Genomic DNA, 24,985 nt, shown 5'->3' with positions numbered 1-24,985 from the left:
TACAAGCCAGGAAGTTGAGATGTTGATCAAAATTTCTCAAAAGATCAGGGGCATTTGGATCCAGGATTCTGGTTCAGGTCTCTCTAGCGGTTCTCTTAATATTTTGTATTTCTCTTTCCCCCATTTTTCCTAGATACAGGAACAAGAAACAAACACAGAAGGCTTTATGCAAAGATATAAGAAACAGTGTACAGACCCTGAAATAAATGAGAGTTTCATTTTCATGACTTCTCCAGTAAGGGACATCGCAACAGCCAGCCTTCCAGCATTGGATATGATCAGCGGTGAAAATGGATTACAAACAGAACATGTGACTTTACAAAGCTGTATTGCTCACAATGTGCCCCATGATCAGAGAGATAGCGATCAGCAACAACCATGTGGGGAACAAAGAGTTAATATTACAAGTAACAATAATATTTTTTAAATCTCCTTCTGAAGCATCGGGGATGGCCACAGCTAGAGATGGGACATTGGACGGGGAGGGGCAGGGCTTTGAGGTGGCACCGAGCACTCACTCTCTCTCAGGATGCTTAGCTGGCTGGTTCTTGCTCCCATGTTCAAGGTCTAACTGATCATCATATGTGGGTCAGGAAGGAATTTTCACCCAGGTCAGACTGGCAGTAATCTTTGGGGAGGATGGGAGAGAGGGGTCACCTTTCTCTGCAGCTTGTGAGTGCAGGTCACTTGCCAAGATTATCTGGGTATATCTCATGTAATCATTTTCCTGCCATTGCGGGGGCATCACGCTCTGGTGCACCTGAGTCCTTCCTATTCTCTGCCTGTGGCACATAAGTCTAATCTCCTGTGGGCTGTAATACTTTGGTCTTATTTTGGTTGTTGGGTTTAGCGTGCGGGTGCCGGATGGTGGCCTGTAGTATACAGAAGGCAGAGCCGTCCTTAGGCATACACAGCGCACGCCGCTGTGTTGGACATCAGAAAATTTGGCTACAGTGCGGACTCCTCTCCTCTCCAGCCCATCTCCTGTGCTGGGCCAGCAGGCTTCTCTCCGACCCGACCCCTCGCACTTCCCCTCCGCTCACTCACTCACTCAGCCAGCTGGCTGAGGGCTTCAGGTCGGGCGAGGCCTCATGGGGCCAGGAGCAAAAGTTTGCCTGTGAGTGAGCAGGGGGAGGCGGGCCAGGCTGGGAACAGAGTGGGGGGGGATACCCGGAGGCTGGGAAGAGAGCGGGGAGTCAAGCTTGGGGGGTAGAGCCAGGCACGGGACTTCGGGGAGTGGTGGGGTGGAGGAGGAACCAGGCTGGGGGTGGCTGGGGGGAGCCGGCTGGGAAGGGCAAAGAGTAGGGGGTGATTTTTGTCTGGCTTAGTGAGGAAGTAGCGAACACGCTAGGGCCTCTTGCAGAGCAGGCTGGTGGCCCCGGGGGAGAGCAGCTGTTCCGAGCAGGCCCACACTGTACCTGCCCCTCTTCTGCCCATGTGCCCTACCCCGCCGGCAACTCCCTGCAATCTCTCTCCTAGTCTCCTTTTCACTCCACCTCCCTCTTCTCTGAAGTTTAAGCCCAGATGCCGAAGATCCTCTTTGGATGGTCACCTTTTCCTCTCCTCCCTTCCCCAGCAGGGATCAGCAGCAGACACAGGCCGGGAGGAGGGAGAGGCACACACATAACCAGGCTGGGGAGGAGGGAAAGTTAAATAGGAAAAAAAGAAGGTGGCATTTGCTTTTCCTGCCCATTCACAATATTCTCGTGTCAACAGTAGGAAACTGACACTAAAACAAAAGGAGAAGGGGAACGTATCTGGAGCAGAAAAGCAGCAATCAGGGCTGCAGAATGCAAGGGAGGCACAACATCTTAGCTGGGGAGGAAGATGGACTCGCACTTGACAAGGCTGGAGTAGCTGAAAACTTTTATTTAGGGAAAAGGGACATGATTTTTTTTCTTGTGGATCCAAATATCTCCAGGGCTGTCTCTCAGGCTGGTAGCATTTTGAAGGAGGGAGAGTTCTAAACAGTGCAGAGTTGAGTGGGATTTTAAAGGTCCCTTCAAGAATGCAGCACTTTCTTCCTCACCCGTGGGAAAAACCTTTAAAAACCGCCTTAAATAATCCAAAACAAGAGCCACTATTCAAATGAGACTTGGCTGCTTATGGCTCCAGGCCCACTGGTGAAGCATTGTTGAAACTGCATGCTGAGTTATACCCAGTACTGCATGCTGAGTTATACCCAGTACAATCCCACTGAAACGTGTGTGGCAACCAGGTGTGTAAATTAGGGCAGAAAAAAAGACTGGTGCCTGAATATAATTCCTTTTCTTATTAAACTGCACATCCCAAGCACCTCTTTACTTTTCAGGATTAGAGGAAATGCTCTATTTTAGGGAGAATGAAATGCCATTTGGGAGTTGATGGCCCAGAGGGGTGGCAGACAAGGGCCTGGATGAGGGCTGGACTCAGCCATTGGTATCAGCTATTTCCTTTTTTGTCATTCAAATGGATTTTGGGTCATGGCTGACATCCCAGCCATCATGTAAAATGCTTCCCAGTGGCCTTTTGATATGCACACAGGGGTATCTCACTGCCAAGTCCCTGACCTAGGAGGTGAAGGGAGAGGGAAGTCTGCAGGGTGATCTCCCACCTCCATGCAGCCAGTGTCCTATGCTTGCCACTGTCATGCTGGAGCCTTCACGTTTATTTATTGACATTTGCAGAATTTTAAAATATTGTGCACAGAATTTAATTTTTTGGTGCTGACTTCCCTCAGGAATATGAGGTGCTGGGCAGCTGGGGGTGTGTGTGTGAGAGGGGCGCTGGGCAGTGCGGGGGGGGGAGAGGTCTGTAGGTGGGAGATTGTTCGGCATAGGGATCTGTGGTGGAGATCTCTGGGTGAGGGGCCACTGGGCATGGGGGTTGCTGGGCATACGGGGGGTGGGGGCACTGGGCAGGGTGGCAGTGTGGCAGGGCAGGATGGCAGTGCAGTGCAGGGGTTGGGGTGAAGGCAGCACAATTAAACTGTTTTTAATAAAGTGCATGTGGCAAGTTTTCCAATACTGTAAGCTTATGTTTGCGTTGCTAAGAGCAAGTTGGGCATAGGGGCCCCAGTTTAATAATACTGTGTAGGGCCCCATAAATCCTAAGGGTGGCCCTGACAGAAGGTCAGACTAGATGATCTAGTCTAGTCTGTTCTTAAACTCTATGATTCTATGATGTATTAGCTGTTTTCTACCGGATTACTGATGCTATTACTAATAAGCAAGACCTTTTATGTGCTGTTCTGACTCCTACAGAGCTAAGTGATGGCCAAGGGAACAGAGGAAAAACATGTGGTGCTCATGAGAACAGTGATACGGATACCGTCTATGATGAGCCATGTAATGAATATCTGCCCAATGCAAATTGCTGTGCAATTCTGGGATCTGTGGAACCTCAGTGTAGAGACTCTGATTCATTGTCAGCACATGACAAGCTATTGAAACCTCTTTATGAAGAGGAATCAGACGACCACCTCACATGGGAAAATAGGAAGCTTGAGAGCTTAGAAATCAGTCCTGCAGTTGTCAAAGCCACAGTAGTGAACTTTATCGGAGAGGCCAGTACTGAACATTCTGTTGCAGTAAATATAACAGAAGACAATGAAGCTGTCACAGTACTGGCAACTGGACGAAGAACAGCAATGGAGGGTTGCAGTGATTCTGATAGCCTACTAAAACCAGATGAAGCGTGTAGCGGCACAGCCATAAGAAACACTTCTCTCAGACAAACTGGAGAAACAGACGGTATGTGCCTGGGCTCTAGCACTGGAAATAAAATAGAAGAACCATCCACTCATGTTTTAATAAATGATATCTTAAATGCCGAGGTGTGGTTGGAGGAGAAGCCAAACAAAACATTAACTGATGATAATGGATCTATTCAAATGAGTGCTGCCCAGGAAGGAAATCTTGCTTCTAATAATTCTTTCCAGTCTCATGATGCAGAATCTCCTCCCAGATTAATAAAGGCTCAAAGTAATCATTTAGAACAAGACCAAGAACACCTAACTTACATACCAGATAGTTACATTCGTCAATTACCTTATACGGAACAGAATATACATTTAATAAATGATCAGATAATTAAATGTATAGATGAACTAGCTACTAAAGACTCTCCTGTTATACAGAGCTACCCAGAAATAAAAGATTGTGTTTATCTCCCTGATCTTGTACAAAAAGAAGATTTATCCAGTAATTCCTCCTGTGAAACCATCAATCAATTTTCAGGTGAAAAATACTCTTCTGTTAAAGAAGTCAATAAACGTTCTGACGAGAATTTTCAGGAAAAAGGAAATGAATCAGACCTGAATGTACAAAATGACAGTAACTGTAGCACTTACCATCTTTCAAGAGATAATGACAGTAAAGATTTCCAAAGTGTTTCTGATGCACAGGACTGCAGTTACATTATACAGCTACATAATTTAATTAGGAGTCCTGAAACTGTAACATATGAGGACAGACTGAAAAATCCAGATCAAGACAACAATAAGACAGAGATAGGTGTGCAGCAGGTGGTGTTCAAGGCATTGTCTGAGGAGCAGTTTTTAACTGAAATTTTATTAGAAAAACCAAGAGATGAAGAAAACAAAATGGGTAGAGAAAAGAGAGATCTTGGAATAGATGAGGTACAAAATATTGCAACTTTAGGTGTCCCAGGATTGGACAGCATTTCAGAAATTCAGCCTTTAGATTCTCAGCACAGAGCATCAGAAGGAAATGAAATTATCCTTGACCATGGTTGCAAGATTGGGAGAAAGTTAAGAATGGACTCTTCAGCAAGTTCCACTTATGAATCTGGGCCGGTGGCACCATTTAGCTTCTTTCAGCCTATAACATGTGTTGGGAATGAAAATAATAGTACTGCAAGTCAAGACTGTAAAGATGTTGGTGACAAGGTGGATAGTTCCATCCTTTGCACCCAACATACGAACTTACGAGAAACTTTATCTGTCTCTTTAGAACCTATGAGCCAAACAGAAGGATCCAGTATCAACACACTGGCAAAGGGATACTCCAGGGTAGAAAGCCTAGTGCAGTCTGAATCCACACAAATGGTAATTAAGGGGAATGAAAATTTGAACAAGTTGGGAACTACACCTGAACTATTGCAGCGTCAATGCCCTAGAACAGCTGAAGAAAACAAGGATGAAACCATCTTGTGTGAAAAGAAAACAGAACAAATTCAAGAAGCCATTGAATATAGCCTAGGTGAAGGTGAAGTGGAGCCTTATATGCGTGCCTTGATTACTCCAGAGGAAGAAGAACATATTACAAGTTATTGTACTGGACAGTCCAATCCATCCCTGACTCCTTCCGCTCAGCAAATTGGAACACCCTGTAATACGTACAGGGGTGGAAATACAACTAACTCTACTGAACATCATAAAACCAGACAATTCACGGCTGGCAGGAGTCAAAACATGATTGCATCAGACCGTGTAACAGGGGGTTTAGTTAGGCTCCCAACATATGCCTCAGAAAACAGCCAACATTTCCAGGAGGAGCTGCCACAGAGCAAATCTCAGCAGTGCTCTTTAGCATTGACCACAGCTGATCCATTCACACTAAGAGAAGAGAGGACAAAAACGCAAGAAGGGTCAAAACCCTGCAAGCCCTTACTTGTTGGGCCTGAGGACATTAAGTGTCAGCAAGAAACAGCAAACAGTGGACATTCGGCTGATGGGGGTAAGAAGAAAATGATGTCAAAGGTGCTGTCTAAGAAACCCCGACTAGAAGCAAAGGAAAACCTCAGCAAGAACTCCAGTTGCATTAAAAATGCCCTGAAAGCTAATGCAGGCATAATTCAGAGGAAAGAGAGGGAAGAGCAAAGAAAACTACCTGCTAAAAAACCCAACAAAGGTAGGAGGGAGCTGTCTCCCTATTGTTGATTTTTTTTTTCTTTCACATCCCTCAGACTACAGTATAAATTTCAAAGAAATTTCCAACACACCACAAGACTCCTTCAGCTAAACTAAATCAGCTAGAGATGTCATGCATTAATGTATGAAAATGTCCATTCTCTGAAGTAATAACCACTACTATGCCATGCTGCAAATCTGTTCAGTCCCTGGCTCCCCTTAGATGATAAATGTATCATATTTTATTAATTTTTATGCCTTTTATAATGTAGTTTCCTCTGTTCAAGTCAAGGCTCAGGAACATAAAGTACATTATGATTATTCCAACAGAATCCATGCAATATAATAGCAAACACAGTAGTATCATGTTATTCTATTCCTGCAATGGGTTGGTTTCACAATTGTGCCACCACCCTGTGTGTCCCCACTATAATTATACTGTGTTGGGGACCTAACGTGTTTATACTGCTGGTAACCTATTACTGTTATTTATATAATGCTGTGGATATGCATAACACTTTGCAGAAATGTAAGATGACAAAAGGCCCAATTCTGCGCTTGCTTACACCAGTATAAATCCTGAGTGACTCTGCTGAGTCAATGAAGTTAAACTGGCATTAAACCAGTGTAAATAAAATGAGAACCAGGCCCACAGTTTCTGTCCCAAAGAGCTTACAATCTGGAAGGATAAAACACAAAATGGCAGTAGCGTAAAAGCAACACAATTAAGCATTTATGGTCAATATAAGATTTTGCTGGGTCCAAGCTTTTCTTTTCATTTTTTAACATATTTCACATTCCTGTTGTAACACAAACTACATTTAAATCATTAAGAGGTAAGGCATGAGAGCAGGGGTGGAGAGTGACTGGAAGGAGGCTAACAAGCTGTTCAAAGATTCTAAGCAAGCTAGCAATCTGTTTGAAGGCTCTACAACTAAGACCTAGGTCGACCTAGCTACATCACTCAGGGTTGTGACAAATTTCAGAGCCTGGGCAACGTAGCTAGGTTGACCTACCCCTCACTGTTGCAGCTAGTTCAATGGAGGAATTCTTCTGTCAACCTAGCTACTGCCTCTTGGAGAGGTGGCTTACTTGCGTTGATGGAAAAACCCCTTCCGTTGACGTAGGAAGCAACTACACAATAGTGCTACAGTGGCACAGCTGCAGTAGATCTGGATCTCTGCTTTCGCTAATCACTTATTTAATTGAATGCATTCCTGTGTTTATAGGTGGTAGAACAGATGTCTTCTTTGCATGACAATGTTTGTGCTAGCAATGACCATAAAAGGGGATTAAGGGAGATGTGCTGTAGCAGGCACAATAAATGACTAGTTCTGATTGGGAACTTTGTGCAGGGAGGTCTGTGGTATAGCTGCAGTCCTGTCAGTGTCTGTAATTGACAATGTAGGCAAACCGGAAGTTACAAGAGGGCCTAGTGCATTAAGAAAGGGGGAAGGATTTGCCCAATCCTCAAATAATGTCGGCCATGTAGAATGTAGGTACTAAAAACATCTGTTTGGGTTCTGTATATTTCAGAATAATATTTAAATGAAATATTATTCAGAGATTGTTCTGCAAATGTCCAAGCATACAGCAGACTGGGCAGGTTTTATACATCTGCATCTGAACCACTTTGATTTAAACCTATGGTTACTACATGGAACTAACATGTCAACAGTTAGTATAGTATTGATAATGGGGCGAATCAGTTCTGGTGTAGTAATTCTCTTCTTTTTGGTCCATAGAGGAATGGCCTGTGGTTAAGACTGGGAGTTAGGAGTTCTAAGTTCTATTTCTATCTCTGTCACACTCTTCCTGCACAACTTTACGCATGCTTCAGTAAGGTACTTCAAGCATGTGCCTAACTTTAAGCTTGTGAGTAGTCTCACTGGCCAAGATTTAAGTGGCTAGTGATTTTGGGTGTCTCAGTTTTGAACACCCAACTTGCAGCACCATAGAGGGGCCTGATTTTCAGAAGTTGATTGCTCAGCACTTTCTGAAAATCACACCTCTTTCAGGCATTTCAAGTTGAACATCCAATAGCTGAGGGTCCCATTATCACTAAACTCTTAAATGTTGGCCATTGACTTCAACAGAGCTACTCACTCGCTTAAAGTTAAGCACATACTTAAGTAACTAACAGAATCAGGGCTTTAGAGGGCAATTCTACTCTGAAACACAACCCTGTAAAAATTTGAGGTTTCATGTTTATTGTTTCTCAGTCATTCCCAGTTCAAATACCCTCAACTTATGAGTAAAAATATGGGGGTTTTGTTTGATGGGGATGATTGTTTTTGTTTTTAAACAACAGCAAACTCCACTTGGAATCTGAGAGTCAGTCTGCTATCTTTCCTCTCTCACATCATCAATAGCAATAAGGATTCCGCTCACTAACTAAAGGAGTTTAGGCAAAATCAGTGCTAGTTGGGTAACCACATTACGTTCACATTATTACACCTCAGTGCTACCTGTGCAGCTTTATTATAGTTTAACTGACTGGCCCTTTAATCCGGGAGAAGGTGTGTTAAATAAGAATGTGCTATTTTTACGTTCTGACTTTTTGAAAAAATGTATTAAGGCAAAGTTACAATAACGTTTTAACATACGACATTGTACATTACTTATAACTTATTCAGTATTCAAAGAACCTGGCTAACGATTCCAGCTTGCTGGCTGAGGAACCTTCCTTTTCAGAATGCTAGAAAGAGTGACCAAATTTCTAAATACCTATCCTCTTGTTAAAAGAAAAGGAGTACTTGTGGCACCTTAGAGACTAACCAATTTATTCCTCTTGTTGCCACTTCTCTAGTGTACGTACTTGATGGGAAAGCTTTTCAATTGCATATTCTACTATACCACAATTCCATAAGAGGGATTATGCATTTTCACAGTGTACAATAAAAAGTCTAGCTGCTAACAAAAAAGAAGAAATTAATGTGTCCTTCTGTTTAAAATATATTAAGTAAGCAGGTCAGGGGATCTCTAAGAAGCTAGCATTTTGTCATAAGAGGAATCTCTTTAATAATTTCATCCCCAAACCATCTAATTCCTGGACCACCACATGTGCAAGTATATTCCCCTTTCCCCATAACCCTGCCAACAAAGTACCTCCCTAGTAGCAAAAGTATGATGGAACTTACTTAACTGGAGTCCAATGCTATCTATACAATTATTTATTTAAAAAATTCTTTAGGAGCTACACAAATTGTAGATGTATATCCCCATACCCACGTAGAGACACACTCATCCAAAATAATTTCTTTGTCCAAACCCGTCACCCATCTTTTCATCTGGGTTGTTTTCTTATCAATGTCCTTTTCACTCAAAATTGTATATATTTTAGAAATTAAATATTTTGTTCCTGCTTGCTCCTGCATCAACTCCTCAAATGGGTTTAAGGGGTAAATAGGGCCACCTAATATCCAGATTTCACAGCAAAATCTTTGACTTTCCAATATTGAAAATATGGGATCTTTATATTATTTACATTATTACATCTCTCTTGGTATTATTTCTAATCAGGACCCAAGAACAGCTGTCTGAATTGAGTAATCTCAGCTCTTACCAACAATGAACAGTCTCTTTGATATTTCCTAGGGATATTTTCCTCATTATAAATGAAAATAGCTAAGGGGAGGGCCTTGGCAATAGGAATTTAGAAAATATATCCAACACTACTAAGGTAGTCTGGATGAACGAGTGATATTCTATTTTTGGTGACCTACATTTCATTTTAACCCATTCATTATAAATAGCTCCAGCCTTATTCTCATTTTACCCGGTGTTTGCATGTTCAATTGTTAACCCAGCAGATCACATTTCTTATTGTGATGCATAATGATAAGCCAAATTAGGGAAAGCTAGTCCATGCCACTTTGTAGGCTGTTACAGAACTTTAAAACTCACCCTTTGTCATTTATGTTTCCATATGAATTTTAATAGTGCATCCTGACATGTTTTTAATGTCATTTCAGGGATACCAACAGGGATGCACTGAAAAAAATAATAACTTTGGGAGGACATTCATCTTTACCAAGGCTACCCTACCTAGCCAAGAAATTTCATATTTGTTCCATTCCTCCAAGTCTTTTATTATTTTATTCCACATTGGAGGGTAATTTGCTTTAATATTTATTCCTAAATATTTTAAATTCTTTTACCCATTTAAATTTATATAGCTGACATTTTCAGGTCCCTTTAAAATGGCAAAGTAGTTATATTATTTTCTGATTCTTAACTGTGGATATTTCATTTCAAGCCCCCAAGTTACTGAAGAAAATCCATGCTGAGCTGTTCCCTGATTGTTCTGGAAATATTAAATTATGCTGTCAGTTTGGGGAAATTCATGAAGACTCCACCGTTACATGGATTAAAGATTCAAAGTTACTAGCTCAAGTGAATAGAAGGTAAGGAGGGATCCTAACTGGCACTTCCTGAAATATTTGTAGATTATCTTTTGAGGGGGAAAATTAAATGGTCCAATGATAAACTCTTGGTGAGAGAACTGAAGTGATATGACTGGGGCAATATACTGACTAAAACAAAATAGTCAGATTTTGCAGAGTGTATTAATATCAGACATTGTTTCCCTCATTCAAGGTAGTTCCAATCTGCTTGCTTTAGCTGTTTCATATCTGTTCCCATCAGACTGTCAACTACTGTGCAAGATCATGCTAAGGTGAAATTCCAGCAGCTGGGCCAAACAATATAAACAAGTCTGGCTAAGATATGAGAAACTGGGAGATATGAATCTCTGAAACCTAATAAAAGCAGCAATAGGCAGTGAGCAGCTTCTTTGACGAACAGGAGAGGTCACATCTTTTGAACTTTAAATTCTGTTTTAAATGGCCCTTTAAACCAGGGCTTTGGAGCTGTGCTCTGGCTCCACTCCAGCTCCAGGCAAAAACCTGCAGCTCCACTGCTCCGGAGCTGCTCTGCACTCCAGCTCCAGGCTCCGGTCCAAAGCCCTGCTTTAAACTGACAAGGGTTGGGTATGAGCAAAAATTACCTGACTCCTTAACCCAGCCAATTAAATTATATCAGGGTGGCTGAGCAGCAGTGTACTGAGAAAAATAGACAATGAAAGCTTTATCTATTCAGAAGAGTTAAGCACCTATCCTTTTGAAAATCCCACTAAGCATGTGTAGGCACCTAAATACCTTTACAAATATGTCCCTTTGACCCAGCCTCTGAGACTTGGTGCCACTGTTTGTTTTTTTTTTAATTGCAGTGGAGACGTATGCGTAAAATCACAGAAATGTAGGACTGCAAAAGACCTTGAGAGATCATCTAGCCCAGACCCCTGCAATGAGGCAGGAGCAACTAAACCTAGACCTTGTACCCCTAGTCTTGTCACCATATAGACAGTATGCTTTTCAGTTTATGGCCTGTCACAGACTGTACACTAATACAACATCAAATACAGTGGGAACCCGATGCTGATCGGGCATCTCTGGGCACTAGGTGTAATACAGTTAGTAAATAATAAAGGTTAAAAGATAGGTATTTGAGCCTGTGGGTTTTGACATCTTGAACTTCACTGTTCTTGGAAAGCAGCCCTTCCAAAAATAGCATTACAGCACTCAGCAACAGTGATCCAAGAGTGACATGAAAATGGGGGTTAGCATAGCTGAGGGCATGTACTAGTAGAGTAACTAAGCAGGTCCACAATACTCACCAGATCACATCAGATGTGCCATTCCTAGCTCCTCCATGGGAAATGATGCTGCAGAGTGCCAAATATATAATATGAATTAAGAGGGAAAGGAGAGAACGGCTGGACAACTCATTACTAGTCCTAAACAAGATCAGCTTTAAATATAGACTGGATGCTGCAGGTGGCTAACTAGGGTGCTCCACTTTACCAGGAAGAGGTGTGTGGACACAGAGTAGTTGCAGTGCAGGCAACAATCCAGGGGTTTATTGCTAAAGCATGAGCTGCATGAGGCCAGATAGCCAGAAAAAACATTTCCTTCCCTAGAAAAGGGTGGAGGAAAAGAATTGGGAAGGGTTGAGTAGTCAATAAAGAGAGGAGGAGAAATCAAGGGAAAGAAAGAGGTAAGGAACCCAGGGAAAGGAGGAGAGATGAGAGGCGACTAGGGAAAAGGAAAAAGTTCTGGGGACCCAGGGAAAAGAGATGGGGAATCCATATTGTGTATTCAACTTGGGAAGAGGAAACTAAAGATTATTATTGACCTAGGGCCCCAATTCAGCAGAACACTTACACACATTCTTAACTCTGATTGAAGTCAAGTCAATGAGTGCTCGCACGCATTGCTGAGTAGGGCTGGCCTTAAGCACTTGCTTAAAGTTAAGCATAGGCTCAAAGATAAAATATAAGGTGCCAATACACCAGACTTAGTCTCACACACACAGAGTCAAATTCAGCCCCAATGTCAGCAAGCACAACTCCCTTTGTTCTCATTCATGTCAAAAAGTGGTCCCTACCAATATCCAATACCTATACATGTTTCTTTGGAACGATACACTCTATTTCCATGCAGAGCTGTTCTGAATATCCAATCAACAGTATTTGTTTCTTAGTCTACAAGAAAATATACTTTACATGCTGTGTTAAGAGACTACAGAAAACATTCTCTCTTATGACTGCTAGTGTCATGTTCCCCAATACAAATACATGTCCTGCCTGCCATAGCAGGTTTACCTGTGAAACCAATATGAATATTGGAAACTGATAAGAGTTTCTAATATTGTAATATAATCAGGTTCTGTGTAGGTTTGGTAAAAGTATTGTTTTCTCTCAGGATATGATGAAAAAAAATCTACTAGGCAATACAAAACAGGCTGGATGCTTCCAAGTGGAGGGTTGAAAAAACATATCAAATCTATTCACATCCCCTCTGACTCATGCTCTTTGCAGCATTAATTAGTCCAAAAAATAGGGTGGTTCTGAGTAAGTTGGTTAGAAAAAATGTTTTAAAAGACTAAACTGCAAATGTTAACAACTTCTATTCCAGTGCAGGGGATGATTCGCCAGTGTCTTTGGCAATAGTTCAAACTAGCATAAAAGACCAGGGATTGTATTATTGCTGCTTGAAGAATGTTTATGGAAAGGTGACTGCTGAATTTAACCTGACCTCAGAAGGTAAATCCCAGCACACTGGCTTTCAAGTTATAAGAACAATGACAGACGCCATTTGAATTCTATGTCACTACAGCGTCTCTTTCCTTTTGTTCCCTTGCAGTATTGAAACATCTTTCAAGTTATCAGGATATTGAAGGTAAATACATTCATTGTTTGTTTCAAATACTTACCCTTTCTATTTGGCACACTTTTGTCAATAAAATATAAATGAAAGTCAACAATAAATTTGTAGGTATGGAAGTTATCAGGCTCCTGAAGGTAAAGGACCAGGTTTGTTAGTTCTTTGCATTGCTCTGGTGATACAAAGCAGCTGTATAATGATAACCAGATAGTTAAACCAAGCTTTGCATCATCAAAGTGGCCTGATTGTTTCAGTGAATCTGGCCCTATTTAATTTCTCTTAATGTAAAAATAAATTATGAGAAAAGTTACCACTTTAAGAATGGTCCCAGAGATGAACTTATGGCAAGAATTTTCAGACAAGATCCAAACAAAAACATGAACAAAAATGTACATATTTATGTGCACAACTGCAGTGGTTTCATATGCAAATCAGATTGCACTTGCAAATGGTAAATGAGGTGCTTGAACAGCTATGTTCATGTCAGATCACCCAGTTTGCACATGCAGTCATGATTCTTACAGTTCTCCCTCCCGTGATCCGCGGAATGAACTGGTGTGTGTGTGATGCTGGCTGTTCTAGAATCAGGAACAGAATCATTCTTCGCAACACATCTTTAGCGAGGAAGTTATGTCTTTTAAATTGTCTCAGGGGAAATTAGTGCATCCACAAAAGCTTGCAGTCATCTTTTGCACACCAAAACACCTCCCTTTACACACACAAGTCAAAAGATACATAGTAGGAAAAAAACAACATTTTTAAAAATACAAAGTCTGTTTGGGATACTAACTCTCAGATTTACAATTTTTATAGAATTATAAAAATGTAGTGCCGGAAAGGACCTTGAGGAGTTACCGAGTACAGCACCCTGCACTGAGGCAGGACCAAATAAACTTAGACCATCCCTGATAGATGATTGTCTTAAAAACCTCCAATTATGGGTTTTGCACAACCTCCTTTGGAAGTCTATTCCAGAGTTTAACCACCCATATTTTTCCTAATATCTAATCTAACTCTCTCATCCTGCAAATGAAGCCCATTACTTCTTGTCCTATCTTCAGTGGACAAGGAAAACAATTGTTCCCATCCTCTTTATAAAAACCTTTAACATATTTGAGGACTGTTATCAGGTCACCTCCTCAGACAGGGGTGAAAGTAACTTAATGGGCTTAATAGGCAGCCTGGGTCCTGGGCAGGGGGGCAGGAAAGGGGCGGACACTCTAGGCCCCCAGAAGGGGCGGGGCTAGGGCCAGACTCCCCCAACCACTAGACCAGTAACCTTAAGGCAGTAATTCTGGATGATTACCTAATCATACAGCAAAATCATCATAAGATAGATAGATAGATAGATAGATAGGTAGATAGATAGATAGATAGATAGATCACACAGCTTGATTTTCAAAAACTCAGATTAACCGTGGTGGGGGATCACATAGGAGCATATTCTAATCCAACATGCACAATGCATCTCACATATCTTGGTGAATGCACTTATCAATAAAATTCAGGTCTGGAGTGTAAACACTCTGATATTCAGGAGCATCTGAGCAGAGGATTTAGCCCATTTGACCCATTTTATAGCTGGGGCCAGTTACAACAGTCAGATCTGGTTTGGTATTTTGAATTTTTCCAGACTTCAGCTCCAGAGTTGTGGCTTGGGTATGGTTATGTATCTGTAGGTCTGGTTGTTCTCCTTAACCTATGAGGACAGGACAAGAAGCAATGGGCTTAAATTGCAACAAGGATGGTTTAGATTGGACATTAGGAAAAACTTTCTGTCAGGGTGGTTAAGCACTGGAATAAATTGCCTAGAGAGATTGTGGAATCTCTTGGAGATTTTTAAGAGCAGGTTAAACAAATACCTGTCAGGGATGATAGAGATAATACTTAGTTCTGCCATGAGTGCAGGGTACTGGACTCAGTGACCTCTCGAGGTCCCTTCCAGTCCTATGATATGTTAGTGTTTCCAAGGTGCAGCCCGAGACACAACACTCATCAGAGATTAAATTAGCTTTGACCCTGAATCCTTTTTCATTATACCATTAATACACGATAAATCATTGTTTCCTCTTGCACCAGAAATGCCTTCAGACCTCATAGATCAGTCATCAGTGCAATGTTTCTTGGAGAGTTCTTTCCCATTATGCGTTGCCCCTTGCTGTCCCAATAAAGGCAAAATTCCTCTTAAAGCTAATGGGAGTTTGCAGAATTGTGCGTTTTATGGAATTCCTGTAGTATAAAACAGTTTGAGTTAAATGGACAGATACTTTCGATGCATTTGGTGCATTGTCACTTCACACACAGTAAATAGTGAAATACCACTGCAATGTCACAGTGATAAAGAAGGAGAAAAAAAGAGGAGTAATAAAATATTCTGGCATAAAATCTTCTAGTGCTATTTGAACACATGGTATTTGCAAGTTGTCTGCTGTGTAACTTTACCCAAGGAGAAGGGCAAGCATGGAGATCTGGAATATTTTCCCCATGTGTTATCTTTTATTTAATCAGACCGGCACATCTTGCTATGCATGTGCTAAAGATAGACAACGCTTTGCAAATTGATTTATCATTTCTGAACATACTGTACTAGTCAACTACTTCATTCAGATGGTTGATTTTTTTCTTGTTTCTCTTTGTGGAGTAGAATTAATCATTCACTTCCTCTTTCAAACAAATGGAGGGCTTTTCATCTAGCAATGCTGTATAACTTGATAAAAGAACTATAATTGGAGATAAGGAACCCTTTTATTATAGCACTGTATATATACATACACTGTTCATTCTTTGCTTCAAAGGGAGTCAAAGGTTTACATCCTCTACAACAGAGACAGTCACTTTAGTAAGAGGAAAGACTTTGTACTGCGCACTTAGGGCTTTAGGTTTTCTTCTCTCACTTTTCATTAACACGGGAGAAGTTGTGTGCACATAGAGAGATGAGAGTAGTCCTCACTCTGCGTAACTCTGCAGTAGAGTGACCAGATAGCAAGTGACAAAAATTGGGATACTTTTTTTTTTTTTCAGGGGGCAGGGAGTATAGTTGTCTATATAAGACAAAGTCCCTAATATCGGGACATCTAGTCACCCTACTCTGCAGATCTGAAACGTAGGTAGAATTTTTAGTTCGTTTTCCTCTATAATCTTTCCCTTTTCCCCACTTCGGTTTTTTCTTTTACTCTTTTTGTATTTCCCTGCTTCTTCTTCCTCCAATATTTTGTCTGTATTTTCTTGATAACGTTATTCCACACATTTGGAAAATTGAAGTCAGTAATTCTGCAGTTTTATTCAGTTTTAACAAACTTAAGCAGATGTTCGTCATCTCAGTGCTACCTATAAAATCCACAGGTAACAGTTTGAGAAACCATGGTTCAAATTTATGCCTAGTGACACCCCCACTGAAATTAATGCAGTTACCCCACAGATGAATGTGACACAATATTTTATGGAGAACCTGAGTCTACACAAAACCACCTGTGGAATAAAAGTCATAGAATCATGGAAATGGAGGACTGGAAAGGACTCGATAGGTCATCAAGTCCAGTCCCTGCACTGAGGCACGACTAAGTATTACCTAGACCATCCCTCCTAGTCCTCCTATTATCTTCTTTCATTTCTAATTGATCTTTAACCTAGTGCTTACCGCTTTAAAACACAACTATTCAAGATACATGATTTAGCATGTAATTCTGCAGCTCTGGGACTGATCTGAAAAACGTTATTGATGCTATAATTATTATTTATATTATGGTAGTACCTGGTCCAGATCGGGACCTCCTTGAACCAGGTGCTGTACAAGCACACAGGTAAACATGGTTTCTGCACTGAAGAAATCTGAAAGCTAAAGTTAATTTTTAAACATTGTTTTTCAAATTGTAAAATAAGCTAAAGCAGAATTGACAACAACCTCACGTCTTCAAGCTTTTCTAAAAAGATTAGGCCTGATTTGCAGGGAGGTTAGGCGTGCAATCACACATGCAAATGGAGCACGCCCTAGCTGTGTGTGTATTTTGTAGACTCAAGGCCCAACTTTCCTGCCTTCTCGCAGGACCAAAAAATTTGAAGCAAATCATCTCCACTACCAACTTCAGGTTTTCAAGCAACTGTAGTGGCTTCATGTACATTTGAGGATCCAGTTCAAAACTGCCCTTCTTGTTTTTAAAATCCATTGTGGATTTGCTCCAGCCTACCTCATGGACCTTGTAGCTCTCTAATTCCCTCTCTACTCCATCAATATAATTCCCTCTCTGTCCCTCCATAGTGTCTCAGCATTCTCTTCTGCTTCTCTTTCCCCATCAGAACCTTCTTTCCACCTTTCCCCTATTCTTTTCTTTTCACTCTCAACAGTCTCTTTCTTTGCAATTTACTGTGTATATGGAAAGATGCTGTACAGAACACAGTTTCATTGTGGTTTAGGTTTGGAAGAGATTGAATTCATTCAGCTCATATTCAGAGAAGACTTCCTCAGCGATAGCTATTTCGGTGGCAACCTGCATGGAAGAATAGTAACGGAAGAGTTACACTTTGGCGAAGGGGTGCACCGGAAAGCATTTCGAAGTAAAGTGATGCAAGGCCTAGTGCCTATATTCAGCCCCGGTCATCCCTGTGTTCTTAAAGTGCACACTGCTATTTCATATGGGACCAAAACCAAGGATGAACTTGTTCAGAAGAACTACAAACTGGCAATGCAGGTAAACTCCATTTTCCTCTGTAAACAAACATTGTGGGAAGAGCTGGCTTTGAAATTTAAATGTTTTCAGTAACGCTACATTGGCATTCCTGTTTGTAATATAGGAATGCTATGTTCAAAATACTGCAAGAGAGTACGCGAAGATATATGCAGCAGAAGCAGAATCTTTGGAAGGCTTTGGAGAAGTGCCAGAGTGAGTATATATATTATTCTGAGCTACACTGGCCATCTGGCTCCTGGAAAATATTGCTGGGGAAGAAAAAAACAGGCATGCTGAGAACATATGGGGTACCACTGCAGTCATATCTTAGATCATACTTGGTAATGATGAAATGGTAAGAATGATTCTTTCTTCCAATTATAGAGAAAAAGAGTAAAATCCAGTGAGTACCAGAGATTCAGAAGCAGAGGGCCTAATTCCGATCTCACTTATATAGGTTACTCTTTACATCAGTGTAAGTCAGTGCAAGTACACCAGTGTAAACCCAGTGGGAGATGAGAGTCAAACCCCAAAGCTCTCAATTAAAAATAAAACCTAGCAAAAAAACCCTAGCATTTCTGAAAGCTGGTACTAAGTCTCTTCTGTTTAGATGAGTCACCTGAGCCCATTTCATAGAATCATAGAATATCAGGGTTGGAAGGGACCCCAGAAGGTCATCTAGTTCAACCCCCTGCTCGAAGCAGGACCAATTCCCAGTTAAATCATCCCAGCCAGGGCTTTGTCAAGCCTGACCTTAAAAACCTCTAAGGAAGGAGATTCTACCACCTCCCTAGGTAACGCATTCCAGTGTTTCACCACCCTCATAGTGAAAAAGTTTTTCCTAATATCCAATCTAAACCTCCCCCACTGCAGCTTGAGACCATTACTCCTTGTTCTGTCATCTGCTACCACTGAGAACAGTCTAGAGCCATCCTCTTTGGAACCCCCTTTCAGGTAGTTGAAAGCAGCTATCAAATCCCCCCTCATTCTTCTCTTCTGCAGGCTAAACAATCCCAGCTCCCTCAGCCTCTCCTCATAAGTCATGTGTTCTAGACCCCTAATCATTTTTGTTGCCCTTCGCTGGACTCTCTCCAATTTATCCACATCCTTCTTGTAGTGTGGGGCCCAAAACTGGACACAGTACTCCAGATGAGGCCTCACCAATGTCGAATAGAGGGGAATGATCACGTCCCTTGATCTGCTCACTATGCCCCTACTTATACATCCCAAAATGCCATTTGTGCTTAAGCCACAAAGTTTAGCTCTGGTTCGGGACTCTTCCCAAGTTTGGGATGGTCATATCGAAGGATTGTCCCAGTGTAGAGAGAGGGTTTGTCTATGTGTGAAGATCAGATGAGTAGTTTTAGGACAGACCCATCGCTGCGCCTCAGGTTGGGAAGTGACACCTCGTGAATTTTGCAACAGATAACTCAGATCTTTTTCAAAGGATTTGCTGTTCATGTGTATGGCTACCATACATAGTCAGATGCCCTAAGGATGGTTGAAATTCCACCTGTCCATGACTCACCTCAAGGATAAATCTCACATGCCTGTGAGCAGCCTAAGTCTCCATCTCCTTCTAGATGACATAAGATATCTGCTTCAGCTGCATCTGAATCACTGAAAAAGATTAGAGTGGATGAGTTAACTATTTTCCCAGTAGTCTCTCTATATAGTGAAAGATGATTCCATTTGGAAACAGTGAAATAAAACATATCTAGATACTGACCCAAAGGGAGCTGAACAGTAAGCTAAGCCCTTGCTTTATCCAAAACAGCAGGTGGTGTTGGTATCCACACCACCTCTTTCCATCTTTACTAATTAGAATAACTTATATACATGCCATTCATGGTGGCAGCTATTTCATACAGCACCAGACAGAAAGAGGAAGGCTGGACTGCTTCCATTTGGTTATGCTGTATACAGTAGGCACGTTCAGCATGACTGTTTTTATTTTCTCCATAGATCTGAGATAAAAGCAGGCCACGCTGCAACACTGAGTGTTAGGGGGGAAAGCACAGCAAAGAAAGAGGTTCTCACATGAGTGTAAAGGGACCTACATGCCCGAGACGGCATTTAAGAGGATTTTTCGGTGGGACCTTTTAAAACCATGCAGTAAGGAAGGGCTGTAAGTCTTGTGGCATTTACTGCAAGCTGCTGCGACGACGACATTGGTGCCTATAAATAATTTTCCAAATGCGCTCTGTTGACACCACACAAAATGCAGCCTCTGGGACGCTTTGCCAAAGCAACCTGTTCAGTACCACACGCTTTCCTTCAAAGCAAATATCGTTCCTGGCAGCACCCCTGTAAAGGGAATGAGAGGTTTTACCGAGCGAGAGAAAGAGCCTCCTCCTCCTCCAGAACTGCAATCTTCACATCCTGGGCTGCTAGTGAGGACACCGTTGTATCAGTATAAAAGGGTACAGCTGTTCCCAAATGGCAAAGGGAATAACTGGACAGGTGTCAGGCCCCTTTATACCAGCATTCCTGCTCCACGCTAGGGCTTTTACCCATTTACCTACATCGGTTAAAATAAAAATAAAAACCACACCCATAAACAAAATAGTTATACCAGTAAAAATTAAATGTAGACCAGGCTTGAAAGAGCAAAAAGGAAGAGTTCTCCAAGTGCGTGACCATCTGCCCTATCTCCAAGCCATCTCAGGCCTCTGTACCCCATCAGTTATATGGGCAACACTCCAATTCATTTCAATATGAGCTGTGTGTACACAAATTATGCTGGGAATCAGGCCCCTTGAACACTGCCATTTCCAGAAGTACTGGACTGTCCTTGAGAGTTGTACTTCTGGGTGTGACCACCACCATTTTGGCAGTATTGCTTTAAGGGATGATGTTGGATGCAGGAAAGCATGTGACTGGAGAGGACCACACTTCTCTGAGATTTGCCATATCTTCCAGTAAAGCAGTGACTATTGCTCCATACAGGAGCACTCCTGTGTCACTTCAGTAGATATGTAAACAGAATCAGGCTCATTGTGAGGTTTCAGTGCACTTCTCAGAAGCCGAGATGCAGCAGCAATGAATTCTGGTTCATGTTGGCAGGTTCATGTTGGCAGTGAGACAAGTAGTTTCTAGAATCCTCAACAGATTCAAGTATGTGCTAGCTGGACATGCAAAGCTCATCAGTTTCACTTTATGTTCAGTGTGTCTTTGAGAAGATCCCATAACTCAAAGCAAAACTGCCACAGTTTGTCTGGATTTGGACCGCAACCAGTTTCATACCTATTCCATCCCGAACCATAAGTGAACCCAGGGTCTGGCAAAACCAGCCCACATTCATGGAAGGCTTTGCAAACCTTCTGGCAAAATTAGCCCAAGTTTTCAGTTTGGAAAACCAAGTGAGTTTTGCCTGGTTTTGAATTTCCAAGTGAAATTTCACCTGAAGTCAGCTGAGGAGTTCTGAACTAGACACAAACTTCACCAAAGTTCAGGGATTTTCAGCTCCAAGGCTTTGGCTTGAGCCAGTCTGTACCAAGAATCAAATAAGCCCTCTAAAAAGAAGTTCTTATATTTCCTTTTATTGTCTGGCAAAAGAATTATTTTGGTCTGAATTTTCAAAAGTGTTAACTAACTTTGGATGCCTCTGGCTTTAGGTGCACAAATTGAGAAACCCAAGCCCTGCAGTGCATCAAAACTGATCACAGATAACATTGCCATGGAAGCCACTGGAAGATCAGCACCTTTAAAAATCAGGCCTTCTGTTGTCAAAAAGGCACCATTAAAACAATGGACCCAAAAATTAGTAGGCCTTCATTTTCAGAATGTACAAGGACAGTATTAGCAACTATGCTTTGAAAACTTAATGCAGAGGGGTTTAGATTTGACCCAGTAAATGAAACAGAACTTACATAATTTGTAGATCATTGCACAATAGAAGGATCCAATGCCTATCAAAATGTTTCCCACTATCAAACTTGACTCAGCCCTAGTATCTTTTCTATTGATTGTCTGAGACTGCATGTTCCTGGACAAAAAGTCTCTTTCTTACACTTTCCCTGACTGAAATCATTAAGGTTTATTGGGTTCGATTTCAGGATCATTCCTATTTTCCTTGTTCATCGTCCTGAGAATAATATCCCTTATGCAACCGTGGAAGAGGAACTGATTGGAGAATTTGTGAAGTATTCTGTCGTGGATGGCAAGGAAATAAATTTCATGAGAAAAGACTCAGAAGCTGGTCAGAAGTGTTGCACCTTCCAGCACTGGCTGTACGAGAAAACCAATGGAAATTTGCTGGTTACAGATTTTCAAGGTGAGAGTTCTGATCCTTGTGACAGAATGTGACAGTTCCTCCATGCTATCACCCTGACAGCCAATCACTCAGTCTCCCAGTGACTGGACAGTCTTTCATAGTACATCTGTGGAGTCAGAGGTAGTGAGCCTCCCCGCCTGGGCTGACAGATTTGGGGTGGGGGTTTGTGCTAGTACTCTAAAAATAGCTGCGTAATCTGCACTGAAGTTACAACTTGGGCAGCAACTCAGACTCTGAAGCCGAGGGATGGGGGCAATGCACTTGGAAGTGCTGTCTACACAGCTATTTTTAGAGTGCTAACACGAGTCTCACCAACCCACGTCTGTCGACCCAGGCTGGGAATCTCACGGCCAGAGGCTGTGTACGTTTGCCCTCAGCACAATTCTATTCTTTGCTGTTTTCAACATGCTAAACTTGCTGAGCATGGTCATGTAACGCTGACTGACCCCAGTCGGGATCAAAACTGGGAGCTCTTGCATTTAACACATGATCCTCTACTGCATGAGCTAAAAGACGCATATCTCTTAGCCAAGGCTGTAGCAGGCTCATCAATCTCTAGCTCAGAGGTGGGCAAACTAGGGCCCGTAGGCCACACCCGGCCCGCAAGACTCTCCTGCCCGGCCCCTGAGCTCCTGGCCCGGGAGGCTCGCCCCCGACCCCTCCCCCGCTGTCCCCTTCCCCCACAGCCTCTGCTCACTGCACCGCCTGGTCAGTGCTCTGGGGGGCAGGGCTGTGAGCTCCTGGGGCAGCACAGCTGCAGAGCCCAGCCTGACCCCGTGCTCCGTGCTGTGCGGTGCATGGCTGGCTCCAGCCAGACGGCGCAGCTACCTGTCCTGGTGCAGCCGCGCCACCAGCCACCGGTGCTCCAGGCAACGCAGTAAGGGGGCAGGGAACAAGGGAGTTTGGATAGAGGGCAGGGGAATTCGGGGGGTGGTCAGGGGCCAGAGGTGTGGATAGGGGTCAGGGAAGTCAGAGGGCGGGAAACGGGGGTTGAATGGAGGCAGGGGTCCCGGGGTGGGGCAGTCAGGAAGGAGAGGAGGGGTTGGATGGGGCAGCGGGGAGCAGTCAGGGACAGGGGTTCCGGGGGCAGTCAGGGAGCAGGGGGGGGTTGCATGGGGCAGGGGTCCCAGGGAGGCAGTCAGGAAGGAGAGGGGTTGGATGGGACGGCGGGTGGCAGTTAGGTATGGGAGGTCTGGGGGGGGGTCAGAGAGAAGAGGTGGTTGGATGGGATAGGGGTCCCGGGGAAGGGGGGGTGTCAGGAATGAGAGGAGGGGTTGGATGGGGCGTCAGGGGGGTCCAGGGGCGGTCAGGAGACAGAGAGCGGGGATGTGGATGGGGCAGGGGTCCTGGGGGGCCGGCAGGGGGCGAGAAGCAGGGGGGGTCGAATAGGGGGCAGGGGCACAGCCTCCCCTAACAGGCCCTCCATACAATTTTGGAAACCCCATGCAGCCCTCAGGCCAAAAAGTTTGCCTGCCCCTGCTCTGGCTGGTCTAGCCACCCCAAAAAAGGACAGAGTGCCACACCAAGCATGCATGGGTTACTCTCACTCACTAACCTTATCACATAAAACTGCCTCTCCTGGATGAGGACCAGAGAGATTCCTGTTGAACAGATCATGTGCCGTGTCCTGGTCGCACATCGGCTAGCGCGCTTACTGTCTCTCTCTTGAGTGCCTTTTTAATTCCTTTTGTCGCTCTAGTATTTAATTCTTGACCTTTCATCCCCACATTCAGAATCCTTCCCACACCATCAGACACCACTTGCAGTACCCACAAGGCTCCGCCATCCCTGTCTATCGTGCTGTTTGACAGAATGGCTCTCCTGTTGTGTTTCTATAACTCAGCTCTTTTACAAGGATAGGTTGTTGGCCTATTGCTCAGCCAGCGGGCTTCTTTTTGTCTGGTCCTTACCCTTTGACCTCTCTGTTGGATAGTCCTAACAGGAGTTAAAACTCCTGCCGTCACAGCCTCTCAGGGTCATTGGAACATACAACCACTCCATGGCATCAAGCATAGTCCCCTGTAAAGAACAGTATTATTACTAGGCATTATAACCCAGACTAGGAGTTGCAGGTGTTCCACACCTCTGAATACTAGGCCACATGTTTAGGTGTCTAAATATGGATTTAAATCCCAGTCTTCAGGCACCAAAGTTGGAACATTTTGTCTTGAGCCTTTATTTTAGAAACACAACGTAAGTAGTGTGAGCCAGTGTGCCTGGAGCAGCCCTCACTTAAAATGCCAAGGTCAGGGCAGGCTGCAAAAGGGAGAGCAGATACCCCCAAAACTGGTGGTTAACACTGAAGTTAAACTCACTAACCAGTCACAAACTGTGCTTCTGATCCCCCACGCTGGTTATCAAGAAGCTGAAAAAAGAGATCACATAGTCCCCTTTATTACATTCCAATTCTCTGGCTCCCAATCAGCTCATAGGTCCAGTACAGTGAGAAGTTATTTAAAAACTTTGCTCACTATACAAAAGGTTCTTCAGACCCCAAAAGGCCAGCCACATTACCAGGTCAGTATTAGTTTGGATCTTACCCAAAATACCACACTACCAGCTAATCCTTTAGCATCTAAAAGTAAACGTTTATTATAAAATAAAGAAAGAATAAGAAGAGAGTTGTTAAATGATAAAGCACCCAGATATATATGGAGGCTTCGACATCCATATATCAGGTTCTTAGCAGTACTGGTGAATTTGCCGGCTTGAAAGTCCCTCTGGAATACATCCACAGCATGGATGGGTCGTTCAGAGCTTCAGTTTGTAGAAAAGTTACTCCAGAGGTAAGAAGCAGGAATGAAGACGATGCAGCTGCCTTTTATATTCTTTGGCCATGCAGCTTGTACTTCCTTTGTACCAAACACAAGCTTCACAGCCCATGGCATGGAAAAGCCTTAGAGTTCTGTCTATAGGCATGCCCCTACATGCCCTGCTGACTCATCAGGTGTATTCTCTGGTTCCTTTC

The 24,985-nt window shown here is 42.9% G+C and overlaps 1 protein-coding gene across 1 annotated transcript in view; it reads left to right on the top strand.

The window, feature by feature from the left end:
• ALPK2 (alpha kinase 2) overlaps nt 1–24,985 on the top strand; it is a 67,295-nt gene that overhangs the window by 26,308 nt on the left and 16,002 nt on the right. The window contains 7 exon segments of the mRNA XM_075128280.1: nt 3,158–5,852; nt 10,110–10,257; nt 12,829–12,956; nt 13,057–13,092; nt 17,488–17,762; nt 17,866–17,954; nt 21,800–22,017. Of these exon segments, the coding sequence (XP_074984381.1) occupies nt 3,158–5,852; nt 10,110–10,257; nt 12,829–12,956; nt 13,057–13,092; nt 17,488–17,762; nt 17,866–17,954; nt 21,800–22,017 (3,589 nt within the window).

This window comes from Caretta caretta, chromosome 5 (genome assembly GCF_965140235.1).
Source record: "Caretta caretta isolate rCarCar2 chromosome 5, rCarCar1.hap1, whole genome shotgun sequence".
NCBI classification, from domain to species: Eukaryota; Metazoa; Chordata; order Testudines; family Cheloniidae; genus Caretta; species Caretta caretta.
Note: the sequence above shows the minus strand (reverse complement) of the source record. Positions and strands in the feature narration are given on the sequence as shown.